The sequence below is a fragment of the Podarcis vaucheri genome, assembly GCF_965113315.1.
Source record: "Podarcis vaucheri genome assembly, chromosome: 3".
Taxonomy (NCBI): Eukaryota; Metazoa; Chordata; class Lepidosauria; order Squamata; family Lacertidae; genus Podarcis; species Podarcis vaucheri.
The window spans coordinates 56,667,286-56,680,583 of record NC_138761.1 but is presented as its reverse complement, the minus strand read 5'-3'; the positions used below and the strand labels follow the sequence as shown (position 1 = coordinate 56,680,583).

Genomic DNA, 13,298 nt, shown 5'->3' with positions numbered 1-13,298 from the left:
AGTCAACCAATGCTTTTTACTTTATCGGCTACCTGATTTTGCTTTTAAATCAATGTATTAATTAACTCTGAAGCCATTTAAGTGGTGCACATGGGCTTGAAGACTTATCCAGTGACCAGGGCATAGCTAGGGGTTGGTTAGGTTGGTCCCTACCAAGAGTTCAAGCCCAGAGGGGTGCAAAAATCGTGCCTTTCTGCTCTGGCTCCTCTGCTGCTCTGTGAGGCTGAGCAGGGCATCAATACAGTTCCACGCTGATACAGCTCATTGCCAAGGATGCAAGGCAGTCTATGTATGCCTGTGCCAGTGACCCCAAATCCTCTGAGCTGCCCCTCACTGTCCCCCTCACCATGAAGTGGTGAGGATGCTTCCTTCCCTGCCCCACCCTCGCCAAAGTCTGTATTGCTGAAGGAGGAAGTGAGAAGTGTGGCACTTTCCCCACTTCCTCTTCCAGCTCTATGGGTCATATTCAACTAAGACTGTACTCAGAGTAAGCTCACTGAAATTAATGGATCTAACTTTCTCAGGTTCATCAATTCCAGTGGGTCTACTCTTAAGTAAAACTTAGTTGAGTACCGCCCTATGTGTTTTTCCAAGGCTCAGAACTGTGTAGCTGAACAGAAAGCAGAGCAACCAAAAGAGTGAGAGGGAATGTTGGGAATAGAGTTGAATGAGGTGGGTGGGTAGGATATACAGTGGTACCTCGGGTTAAGTACTTAATTCGTTCCGGAGGTCTGTACTTAACCTGAAACTGTTCTTAACCTGAAGCACCACTTTAGCTAATGGGGCCTCCTGCTGCTGCGCCGCCGGAGCACAATTTCTGTTCTCATCCTGAAGCAAAGTTCTTAACCTGAAGCACTATTTCTGGGTTAGCAGAGTCTGTAACCTGAAGCATATGTAACCCGAGGTACCACTGTACAAGAGAAAAAAAATGGAGAATGCCAAGTTGGGGGGGGGGATGCATGCACACAAAACAGAGCTAGTAAAATGGATCCTCTTGAAATTGCATTTTTCAGGGGTTTCCTTCACAACCAGACTAATTTACCTCCATAGGCTAAATTGTAAAAATGGTGGGATCAGGTGCTTCCCAGGGCTGCCATTGTGCAAAAACATGGAAATGAGACAAGGCTCTTTAGATAGCCACATAATTTTTCAAGATATCTAATACCCACCCTCAAATCATAAGTCACCTTTATCCATTATTCTATGATTTATTGGTTTTGTTGCCATCCTATGTAAAAACCATTAAGATCTTAGAAAAGCTGTGACTTGAATCAACATTTTTGTTGTGCTGCCAAGTACTGGATCTATGATTTTACTCTATTGTCTACCACTGGGTTATTTTGATAGGGCTTTTGGGGGGCGGGGGGCTTATTAAGTCATGCTATGCAAGACCATACTTTTATTCGGACTCCTTGGACAAACATGAATCTTTGTGTGTCCCACAGGTTCAAAAAGGTTGATGACTCATGATCAAAGTATATTTTAAATAGATCAGTACAGATGATTTTGTTAGTTTTGCTAGTTTCAAATCACCAGCCACTACTTTTATATACAGTGGTACCTCGCAAGACGAATGCCTCGCAAGACGAAAAAACCGCAAGACGAAGAGACTCATGGAACGGATCAATTTCGTCTTGCGAGGCACCACTGTAAATTCCATTTGTGTCAGGTCCGTATAGTTAAAGCTATGGTTTTCCCAGTAGTGATGTATGGAAGTGAGAGCTGGACCATAAAGAAGACAGATCGCCAAAGAATTGATGCTTTTGAATTATGGTGCTGGAGGAGACTCTTGAGAGTCCCATGGACTGCAAGAAGATCAAACCTATCCATTCTTAAGGAAATCAGCCCTGAGTGCTCACTGGAAGCACAGATCCTGAAGCTGAGGCTCCAGTACTTTGGCCATCTCATGAGAAAGGAAGACTCCCTGGAAAAGACCCTGATGTTGGGAAAGATTGAGGGCACAAGGAGAAGGGGACGACAGAGGACGAGATGGTTGGACAGTGTTCTCGAAGCTACTAACATGAGTCTGACCAAACTGCGGGAGGCAGTGGAAGACAGGAGTGCCTGGCGTGCTCTGGTCCATGGGGTCACGAAGAGCTGGACATTACTAAACGACTAAACAACAACAAAGGAGATCACACTACATGGCAGTCCTCCTTGGTGGTTTGAGCCTTTAATCTAACATGATAACATGTTATTCTTGGGGAGGGGGGACTTTTACAACACAGTCCTCAGAAGCAAGGCCCAATGACTTATTCTGAAATGCCTAGGATTAGTTGTAAGTAACAACTATGGACATATTTAGATGGACACAGTCTGCTGTATCAGTAAATTTATTTTCGACTAAATACTGGCATTATTTACCATACAGAGAGATTTATATAGATTGTTTTTAACAATGCCACCAATCTTGACAAGGGGGGTGAGGCACCACCTACAAGTCTACAGTAGACAAATAGACACAGTGCAATGGGTTGCTGGGTAGAGCAGAATTGCAATGCCAGCTTCCTGTCAGATGGATTGCTATGGCTTACTGGCAGAGAGAGGCAGAAGGCTGCAGTGGAAACGTACTGGCAGGGCTGGCTGGTGCGTTTCCACTGCACCAACTTCCCATACCACTTTGCTCCTCCCCAACCTCCAGTTACCCACCTGCTGGGAAGCTACCATAGTGGCTCCATTCAGGGGTGGTCCATTCTGATTTTCCACCTGAGGTGAAAGGGGAAGCTGCTTCCCCCCTCCAAGCCCACCCGCTGCCAAAGCCTCACTTACCAGGGGTGTGCATCAACAATTAGAGCAAATATTTACCTTACTGACATATTTCTTTATCTAATTTTAACTCGCCCTTTGTCAAGTGATCTCAGGTCAAATTACATTAATTATAAAATCTAATAAAATGATTTTATTTTTTAAGAAATCAGAATAACTTTTATTCTGAAACAAGTGTCCCATCAAATATATTATCCCTGACCCAGCAAGGAAAACCCACATGTGAAAGTAGGCTGGATCTAGTTTCTGATGCAAATAAGCACGCAAAGTTCCAATTAGGACTATTAGATGTTGCATGCACAATTAGAAATGCCTTCATTTACCCTATATTGTACATGCCCAGGTAGCTGTATAGAGCTTTCTAAGTTTGATCATATGCACTTGATCATATGTAGATGGTCGTTACACACTTTAATCCAGACCACTTTTAAAAATCAAACAAACATGCAGAATTACATCAGAGGCAAATTTAGTTTATTAAATTGATTTTTTTGGGGGGGGGCGAGGAGCTAATAAGTGTGTGTTCTTTTTAGAAGACAGCAGCCCTTGCTGCAAGGGGGTACCTTTGATTTAATACTCCCCTCGCCTTAGCGAGAAAATACAAAGCGAAAGAAGGCAGCATCCGTCCCCCACCACGCTTTTTTTTTTGCAAAGCTCTGTGCCAGCTGCCCTGTTTTTCCAGGCTGATGAAGAGAGGCTGTGAAGTGTGCGTCTCCTCTTTCTTGCATGTTACCATCGCCACTAGAGCTGCAGCAGAGGCGGAAGGAAACTCCAGTCCGCGTTTTCCATGTGCGCTGGAGTAATCAGAGAGAAGTGGATAATAGTTGTTAGAGCTCTCTCCCTCTCTCTCTCCCCCTCTCCTTCTCTCGCTCTCTCATGCCATGCTGGGCCAGATAGGCTCAGCCAGACGTGTATTTACCCATATCCGGGTTAGAGAGGAAAAGAAAAAAGTTTCATTTAAACCTGAACAAAAAACTTTCAACATGAAATCACACAGCAGGAACAGGCACAGACCGTAAGGCATTCTTACCATTTCTAATCTCCATCAAGGACTTGGGGAGGGGGGTTTCGGTCATTAAAAAAAAAAAATCGTGTTGTGTGTGCGCGCGCGCGCGCGAAGGGAATGATCAGCAGGCTTTTTTTGTTAAATCGTTCGTTTCCTGGATTGTGGGGCTTTTGGGGGGTTTTCCCCCTCCCCACCCCCATTTGTTTTGCCCATTTTTTTCCAGCCTGGAGGGGAATTAATTGATTTCTCTCCCCCACCTCCTTGCAATGTTGCAATGATCATGGCCGCGCAAGTAGCAGCGGCTCCGGCGGGTGCGAACAAGAAAGGCAAAACCCCGAGTTTGCCGGGCAACTTAAGCCAGGATCTCAACTCTGGGGGTCCCGTGGCAGGCACCGCAGGAGCTGCTGGACCGGGCTCTCTCTTGGGGGTCGTAGATGGGACTAACAACAGCAGCAGCAGCGGCGGCGGCTTGAATAATGTAGACCACCATCTCCTCCACCACCAGAATGAACTGAACATGGCCAATAATGCAACTTCTGCCGCCGCCACCGGTAATAACAACAGCGGTTCTTCCTCGGAATCGGTTCTGAAAGAAGCTGGAAGCTCGTCGGGTTTACCTTCCTCCTCTTCTTCTTCTACCCCGGCTATGGAGACAGGGCTGCTCCCCAACCACAAGTTGAAAAGCGTCGGAGGCGATCACCCTGCCGCCGCCGCCACCGCCGCACCTTCCCACCACCCCCATGCCCAGCACCAGCACCCAGCTCACCTCCATGCCCAGCACCCCCATGCTCACCACCACCACCACCACCATGCACTTCCACACCAACAGCTAAATCAATTCCAGCAACAGCCGCCGCCTCAGCACCATCCGATGCAGAATAACAACAACGGCGGCTGCGGCGGCGGCAGCAGCAGCAACAACGGCGGCGGCGGTGGCGGCGCTGCTCAGCCCAGCAGCGCAGACATGGAGCAGCAACATGGAGGAAAAGACAGCGGCTTAGGGGGACAGGCCGAGCCCCAGAGCCGGGCACAGTCCCAGCCCTTGGCGAATAAAGGCGGCGGCGACGAAGAGGCGGCGACGCCGCCGGACAAAATGGGCGAGCAGCACCTCGGCAGCCGCTACGACCACCCCGGCTTGGGACCTTTGAGCGGGCAGCCACCGCCGCCACCTCAGGGAGCGGGCAGCGGCGGAGGCGCTGGAGGAGGCGGCGGCGGCGGCGGGCCCTCAGCGGTGGGTGTCTCGGAGTTTAATAGCTATTACGGCAGCGCTGGCGGCGGCAGCAGCAGCAGCGGAGGCGCCTCCTCAGCGAGCCGGGCTGGGCCTTGCTTTGATCAACATGGCGGACAACAAAGCCCCGGGATGGGGCTAATGCACCCCGCGGCGGCCCCCAACAGCATGGACCCCCTGCCCAACTCGCACGAAGGCTACGCCAACAGCCAGTACAACCACTACGCGGGCGCCTACGGCCGGCCTGGCGGCGGCAGCAACGCTGGAGGAGGAGCAGGAGCGGCGGCGGCTGCAGCAGCGGCGGGAGGAGGAGGCGGCGGCGGCTATGGGGGCTCCTCGTCTGCCTTCGGGGTGCTGAACTCCCCCAGGCAGCACCAGCAGGGCATGATGCTGGGCCCGGGCGGCGGAGGAGGCAGCCTCGGCAAGGCGTCGGGGTCTGCGGGCTTCCAAAGGTTCTCCGGGCAAAACCAACACCCGTCTGGGGCCACCCCAACCTTGAACCAGCTGCTCACTTCCCCCAGCCCCATGATGAGGAGCTATGGCACTGGCTACCCCGATTATGCCAACCCCACTGCTGCCCCATCGCAGCAGCAGGCTCAGGGAGTAGCAGCAGCAGCCGCCCCAGGAAGCCAGCAGGCAGCAGCAGCAGCAGGCATGGGCAAGGACATGGGTTCCCAGTATGGAGGTGCAAACCCAGCCTGGGCAGCAGCACAACAAAGAAATCACCCGGCTATGAGCCCTGGAAACACTGGACAGACCATCAGCAGGAGCCAGGTAACAATAAGAACCCAAAAGAGCAAGCAGTGTGTTGTTTCACTTGCCTGTGTGTGTCTGTCTTTACTTTCTTTCTAATTTACTTTTCTCCTACTCCATCTCAACTCCTTGCTGCCCTCCCTCACAGGGTGGGATAATGCAGAGTGTCTGACTCTGATTAGGTCAGAAAGACATCATGGGGAGGGGGGATGACTTTCCTCCTAAAAATCAGACCATTTCATTTATACAGTTGAACAATACACAAGACCCACTGTACCCCACCCAGTGCTCCACTCTAGACTTATTAGAAATCTGAACACACAAGGCCCAGAGGAAAATCACTTTGGAATGGGAAAGGGAGGAACCAATGCCATAACCAGCAGAGCTTGCAAAATCACACTCTCTTTCCTTTCCTGACTTGATCTATTTCTCTTTTAGGTTATTAGAAAATAGTGTCGCTTGGATTGAGTTTTATATTGAAACTGAGCAAAAACAGTGTAAATATGTTGTATCTATGCTCCACAGTACTATAAAGAGCTTCACATCCTGGTTGTTCGAATGACTTTCTCTTTTGGCATGTTTCTCATGTCCTCACAACCAATATAAAAATAGTTTAAAAATATGTGGAATGTTATAATTAGATAGTCTCTGTGTTTGCTCTCCCCTTACGGGCAAACTTTACGCTTCATTGGTTGATGGGGGAGAATCTAACAAAAAAGGCGTGAGTATTGCAAGAGATCAACAGTTAGTGTTTCTGGAGGCTACACAATATTTCTGATCAGTTATAGGCTGTGAATTACCAATTCAGTAGGCATCAGATCATGTCTGGACGATGTTCGTAAAAAGCTGTCTTTTTGCCACCTTTAAAACCATAGGAAAAAACTCAGAACTCTTGATGTTTCTTGCTCGGCAGTCTGAGCCTAAAGAGTGACTTGATCTCCTTTGCAAGGTTTGGAATTTGAATTGTGGAGGTAAACTGGCTGTAATAGTCTCCAGACAGCTGCCTCTGAGTTGACATCTAATCTGCCATCTGATTGGCTCCTCTCTCACCATTGGGCATTTAGCATTGCTGATGTAAATAGAATTGCTGAGCAGTACAGTCACAAAAATTCTTGCCACAAATAATAACTGAGCACTTTTGCTCACAGATGCAAGGTTACGCATTCTTAGAAGAAGCTGAAATAATTGGCAGGCATCTTTTGATAGTTGATGTTAAGAAGGATTCAGCAAACAAGGGACTGTTATGTTAAAAAGACAATCTTTTTTTAAAAAGAATGTTTTAGGTGATCATTGGATCTTCACTGTTTAAATTTATGTGTAGTTTTCTTGTTAATCAACGTTGAAGATTTTCTTTATTTTGATGACATGGATAAATCTTTTAACAATTGGTTTTTATTTAAACTATTAGGGCTTTTTTAAACAAGTGAAATTGTAGTAGAACATCTTGTGGAAAATCTATGCTGTAATCTGCATTTGTTTGACTGAATTCTACATTCATACTCATTCTGCATAGTATTATATATTACTTATTTTTAATGCAATATATATTTAGTGGCATTAGCTTTATTTGAGTACTTGTTATGAGGTTTGTGTCTCCAATATCTTTAGATATGTGACCTCTTGTATTAACCAAGGATATATAATGTTGTCACTTTTTTGTTTAAAATGATTTTTTAAAAATCCAGAAAACCATAGATATTTTTAAAAAATCTGTTCTGCATTTGGATTTCATTGATTAGAAACAGCAGGCATCATGCTTCATTTAGTTCTGTTGATATAAAAAATAAAATACAAGCTTATGCTTTGATTTTTAAGGAAGTGAATTATGTTAAAGGAGTAACAATATATTTAAGTTTTATTGGGGACCTTTTCCATCCTTAACAAGATGATGTTATTATGGACTGTTAAATCTTTGAATATGCTTTCAGGAACAGTGGTAGAAGAAATAAATTCCCACATACAGTCTTTGGGGACTCTCAAAGCTTGGTTTCAGAGTAAAAGACATTTTTAAATGATTATGTCCTAGAGTAGACAGTGACTGCAGTAGTGACTGATGGGTTAACCTGAGAAAAATAATTTGAACCTTGAACAGACTGAAAACATATTTGTCTATTGTCTACAGTGTGTTTCTCTAATGTTTTCGTTTCTCTTCCTCCCCCCCCCCCCTTTACGGGGAAGTAAGAATTTAGTGAGTTAATCTTTTACTCTTTTGAATTTTCTGAGACAAAAGGGTTAGTTGAAACCATTAGGTAATGAAGATGTGTATGTGTAATCTCATAATCAATTTTAAAAGATTTGCTTTGTCTCCTTTGTTTTAAACAATAGACTATTTAAAACATACAGCTTTAATAGGTAGAAAAGGCATAGCAAGGAGGATTGTAGATGCGTGTTACTGTTGTGTCTTATTTAGCCCCAATAGGTGTTACAATTATTTATTATTTATTGGAATGAGAACAAAATCATAATGTCCTTATGAATCTTGGAATGAACATAGTTTGCACTTAACTTGTTCATATCCTGCTTGTAGTAGCAAATATCTGTTTGGTACTATTATGTAGGATGTGATTTATAATACATATTCTGCCAACATTCTTTTCTTTGATACTTTATATAGTATTTGTGATGAACATTGATCATTAGTATTCCCACCTCATTTTATTACAATTTAACATCTTTCCAACTGATACATGTAATTACGAAGATAATGGAGTTCTTTTAAAATAACAATGTAATGAAGGCAAAAAATAATAAACCAGTTACTTCATTATACATAAAATTCTTAAAAGTATAAACATACACTTTTGCTATTGTATTCCTGTGGATGAACGCTCTGTATGGTCTTTATAGAATAGAATATTTACCATCTCATGTGAGACTATATTGGGTTTAATACCTAGCCAAATATATGTGTGCTATATCTGTTTAAAAATGCACATGTGTGTGCATATTAATGTATAGCTATATTTGTACAGATGTTCACAAGGTAATTGGTGATTCTAATCATAACCACTTTAACCTTCCCTGTAAAATAAAAGAAGATAGAATACAATACACTACCTGAAAGCTTTATGACGTTATTACTTATTGGTGTCTGCTTGTGTTTTTAAGCTGTGGGGAGATAGATTCTACCATGACCAAGTATTCTATCTCATTTGTTTTAAAAACCCATTTAAATAAAATTTGGTTGTTATTTTTCATAGCACAAAGGGATCTCCTATTGCAGAAAAAGGAAGGAACACAGATAAAGTCCAGTTCAAGTGTGTGCTTCAGCTTTGCAGCATTAGTCTTCCTGCAAATAAGGTCTATGATAATACATTTAGGAGTGACACACAAATCTCATCAACTATTATTTTATTATTTACTAGTTTTGTGACTGTATGGCATGAACAGCAGAAGTCACATGACTCAGTTCATTAGAGCTCACATTCCAGGGATATAATTCACGTTAGATATAGGCACATAAAGTGCAATAGTACATGTTTCCTTTTATCACCATGTTTTTCATTGAATAACTAATTTGACAAAATATTGGCTAGTTATTAGAAAAATCTGTTTAATAGTTGATTTTTTTTAATGCATTCTTCTTGCTATGGAGACTGTGTATCTATAAAAGAAACTGCTTCCCTCTCTGCAACTCGTGTTTATGCCAGCTGCATCCTATTTTGTCTAAGCTTTGTCTTAAATAAGGATAGTGGGACCAGAACCCAGTATTTGGAGACTTTCTGATAAATGTCAGCTGGATGTCTATAGATTATCAGTATACTAATGGGAGAAAATTACTCCTTTTCAGATGTCGGTTTGGGACCATGATTCTCCATCTAGAATATATTGTAAAAGAGCAATACCAAGAAATTAGTAGCATCTCTTGTTACTGCTAATTATATTATTAACACGGAGGGGATCAGTGTGTACACCACAGGCTGCAGTGTGCTGAGAATGATGGAATACTGAGTTTTCCATAGGAATTTATATGCAAGAGTGCTGCATGTAACAATAGTGGTAAATTAGTTCATTTTGAACAGCCTTTCCACTGTCTTCAATGTTAGAGACAAGGCTACATCTTGTGTTTGTTTTCCTTCTGAAAAATATATATCTAATAAATGTATTTAGACAGGATAAAGAAAACCCATGCATATTAGATGAAAATGCTTCATTAAAACAAAGGCCTCAGCCCTGGGACCTTCATGCAACAGCAGCAGGGAGTGCAAAGTACTGTTTCCAAGGATGTTCTCCATCTAGTAGAAGCCCAAGTACAGAGGGGTACCTTCTTTTCCACCTACCAAGCAGCTAATGACCCCAATTATTTATTTAGAATGTGTTTACAGGAATAGCATATATACTGATGACAATTGATATATGATGATAAAAACACCTCTGGGCCTATACAGAATCAGATTTGTGCCCAAGCACAAAACTTACTTTACTTTTGTAGATTGGGTCGATCAGTGTTCTAGAATTTTGTATGAAGCTTAAACGCGGATAGTTGTTTCAAATCCTTGTGTGTATTTTCTTAATGCTGTGACTGAAAAAAAAGCATGTCAGGGTTTTTTTTGGGGGGTGGAGGGAGCACAAAATTGGGGAGTGGTGGTGAAATCTCTAGGTACGATGGTGACTAGACACTTGGAATATTTTTAGTCATGTTCATTGTGCTTACTTAAGCATGTTAAGTTCAGGGCGAGTGACCTGAAATGTTAATCTGCTGCAAGTTATGTAGTATATGGCTTATATGTGGGGTTTTTTTGTTCATATAACTGCCCCTCAAGCTTGTTAAAGCATCAAAATTGCCTTGCATTTTAGTGCTATTTTAAAATGTGCCATGTATTAGGAGGCACTAAAGATTCTCTGTGGATATGTAAAGCAGTGGTACCTCACTTGCTGTGCCTGCTCAAGGCTTGAGAATTTCAGATCCCAGCAGTGTTTAGCTGTGGTAGGCTAACCCATTGGAATAAATTTCAGTATTGTGATTATAATGTCATATGATAAATATGAATTTTTCAATTTTGGGGCTATTTATATAGCTCCAAAATGCTTTTTTATGATTAGGGTGCTATTTGAATTAATTCAGGTTTACTTTGCCAACATGCCTCAGTGGCTTTAAAATTTGTTTTTAAAATTGGGGTAGCATTAATTTGGGTTCCTTTGAGTAGGCTGTTGTCATGTATTGCCCACCGCTCAGATAGCAATGCTTACTTAATTTATTTAGGTTTTGTAAGCCACCTTTCAGGGCTGTACAGCCGCCTTCAAGATGAAACATATGAGGAGTATCAATGTAGATATGAGTAATTACAAAAGTAATGCTTGTTTGTGAAAATGAGGCACTTTAAAAAGAAATATGCATTTATTTATATAATGCATTTCTGGTTGAATTGTCTGTAAAGGACCTGTATACAAATTTAGAGCCAGGTTCAAATATAAATATATATTGTGAATTTAAGTCTCTTAAGTGCTGCCACAAACCATTCCTATTACTGAAACCACAAATTAAAGATGATTTATACATATGGGCTAAACTGCTGCTTGTTTGCCCCCAGATAAGAAGTTTGGATGGGGGAATACATGGAGACATGTTATACCAAGCACTGTAAAGCATGACATTATGTTAACATCCCCAGGTAATTATGTTGCAGCTTAACTTGGGACCCATTGCAATACTTTAAAAAATATTTCTAAATTGAAATACTCTTCACGCTTAAAACTTCCAAAGCAGTAGCTGTTAGTCTGTTGCAGTAAAAACAACAATGTGTTTTAATGGCACTTTAAAAGGTTGCTATGACATAAGCTTTAGTGGACTTGAGTCCACTCTTCTGATGCATCATCAGATGTTCCTATATAATTGTTAAGAGAGCTGACAGATTAAACAGGGACAGTTTCTGAGCACAGCATGATTTCAGTGTAGTGTGTTTTTTATGAGAATACATTTATTTTGCTCACATTTGACATGCAAAAAATTAAAATGGTCATGCAAAGCTAGATATATGTTCTGTATGTTTGGATAATCGTCTCAAATTTGAAATAATCCTATAATACTAAATGTGCATGTATCTTTTTTCCAGATTACACATTCAGCGACACCTGTGCAAGGGTGTCAGCTGATGCAAAATACTGTTAAAACTATATTCCACATGCATGTCTGAGGGCTTAATTTGATACTTAGAACTATTTAAGATTCAATTACAAAATGGAGCATTTCAGATAATCTTAACAAGATGAAAATGTGTAAAAGACAGAGGATATTGAATGCCACATTACTGTTTTAAGGGAAGATCAGACTAGAAATTTTAACCATAGTTAAAATAAGAATGATACCTGTATTTGCCTTGTTCATCTCCCACGATGATGCTTACTTTACATTCAGTTGGCTTGGCAGAAGATAATTTTTGCCATATAAAGTCCTGATTAGTGTTAAGAGGACTGTAATAGAAATTGTGCTCTGTGGGATTGCAAGTCAGAATATATGTTGTTTTGTAATTTATATAATGGACAAAAAGTTGGATAAAATTATTTAAATTATAGTATAAAAATGTTTTCAGTATGCAATATCTACAGTACTTCTAAAAATAAAACAGGTATTCTGTAATGTGAAGTTATTGCATTTTTATATTATGGTATGTTAATTGGGTAGTTTATATGATGGTTTTGGTCACATCTGCTTTAATAAATAATAAAAAAGAGGAAATGGTTTATAACAAACACTTTTCTGTAGTTTTGGTGAAATAGAGAAATTCTATGATATGTGAAGAAAAAGTAATATTTCAAGAAGGAAAAAATAGTATCTAACATAGTTTAAATAACACCCTATTTTATCTTGTATTTGATGCGCTTTTGTACTAGAATTTTACTTATTTTATGGACATAACTTATTTACCCTCTCCCTTTCCTCTCAATATTTAGAACTTCTGTTTAAGTATGTGAATTCTGGATTTTGTAATCTACATCTGCTTTCTCTTTAAAAAATGATCCATTATGTATAGGCTTACTGTCCATATATATCTATTATCTATCTATCTATTTATCTATATATCTATCTAATTTCTAGAAGGGCTGAGGCTGCTACTCAGTTTTATAGGCTGGATAAATATGTCGTGAAGACACTTGCACCCAGTATTATATTACTTAGCCTACAGTCCTAACTCTACATACCCAGGGGTAAACCTCTTGGATTAAGTGGAATGTACATCTGAGTAAACATGGTTAGGATTGCAGCCTTAGTTTTGTTGATTCTTCTGCCTTCTTAATAACAACAGGTTACAGAACAACTGAGAATTAATAAACAAGGGATTGTAGAAAGATACAAAGCCAAATCAATCCCTCTATCAAATACTAGTCTTCCTTATCTGAGCTTTATGAGTTAGATCCACCGTCTTCTGTATTTCATAGCAGCTGGTGTTTTTTTTTACACCTTTTCTGTTCAGCTTGTTGCGCTTGAGTTTTGTGATAGTATGATAGGATATCAGATTGGGAATTTTTGAATATAATGACTGTTCAGATAAATTAATTAGTTGTAGAGGAAACTAATGAATAGCTGCATTTTGCAATTAGGTAAAC

The 13,298-nt window shown here is 41.2% G+C and overlaps 1 protein-coding gene across 11 annotated transcripts in view; it reads left to right on the top strand.

Annotated features, from left to right (window-relative positions):
• Positions 1–3,266: 3,266 nt before the first annotated feature.
• The window catches only part of ARID1B (AT-rich interaction domain 1B), a 355,979-nt gene continuing 345,947 nt past the window's right edge, over positions 3,267–13,298 (top strand). For 6 of the 11 annotated variants that reach the window (XM_082215159.1, XM_082215158.1, XM_082215168.1 and 3 more), the window contains exon 1: positions 3,268–5,774. In XM_082215159.1, coding sequence (XP_082071285.1) covers positions 4,047–5,774 — 1,728 coding nt within the window. In that variant the 5' untranslated portion in view covers positions 3,268–4,046. Of the gene's footprint in view, positions 5,775–13,298 lie in introns of all 11 variants that reach the window. The other 5 variants (XM_082215164.1, XM_082215169.1, XM_082215163.1 and 2 more) reach the window with 1 other exon arrangement.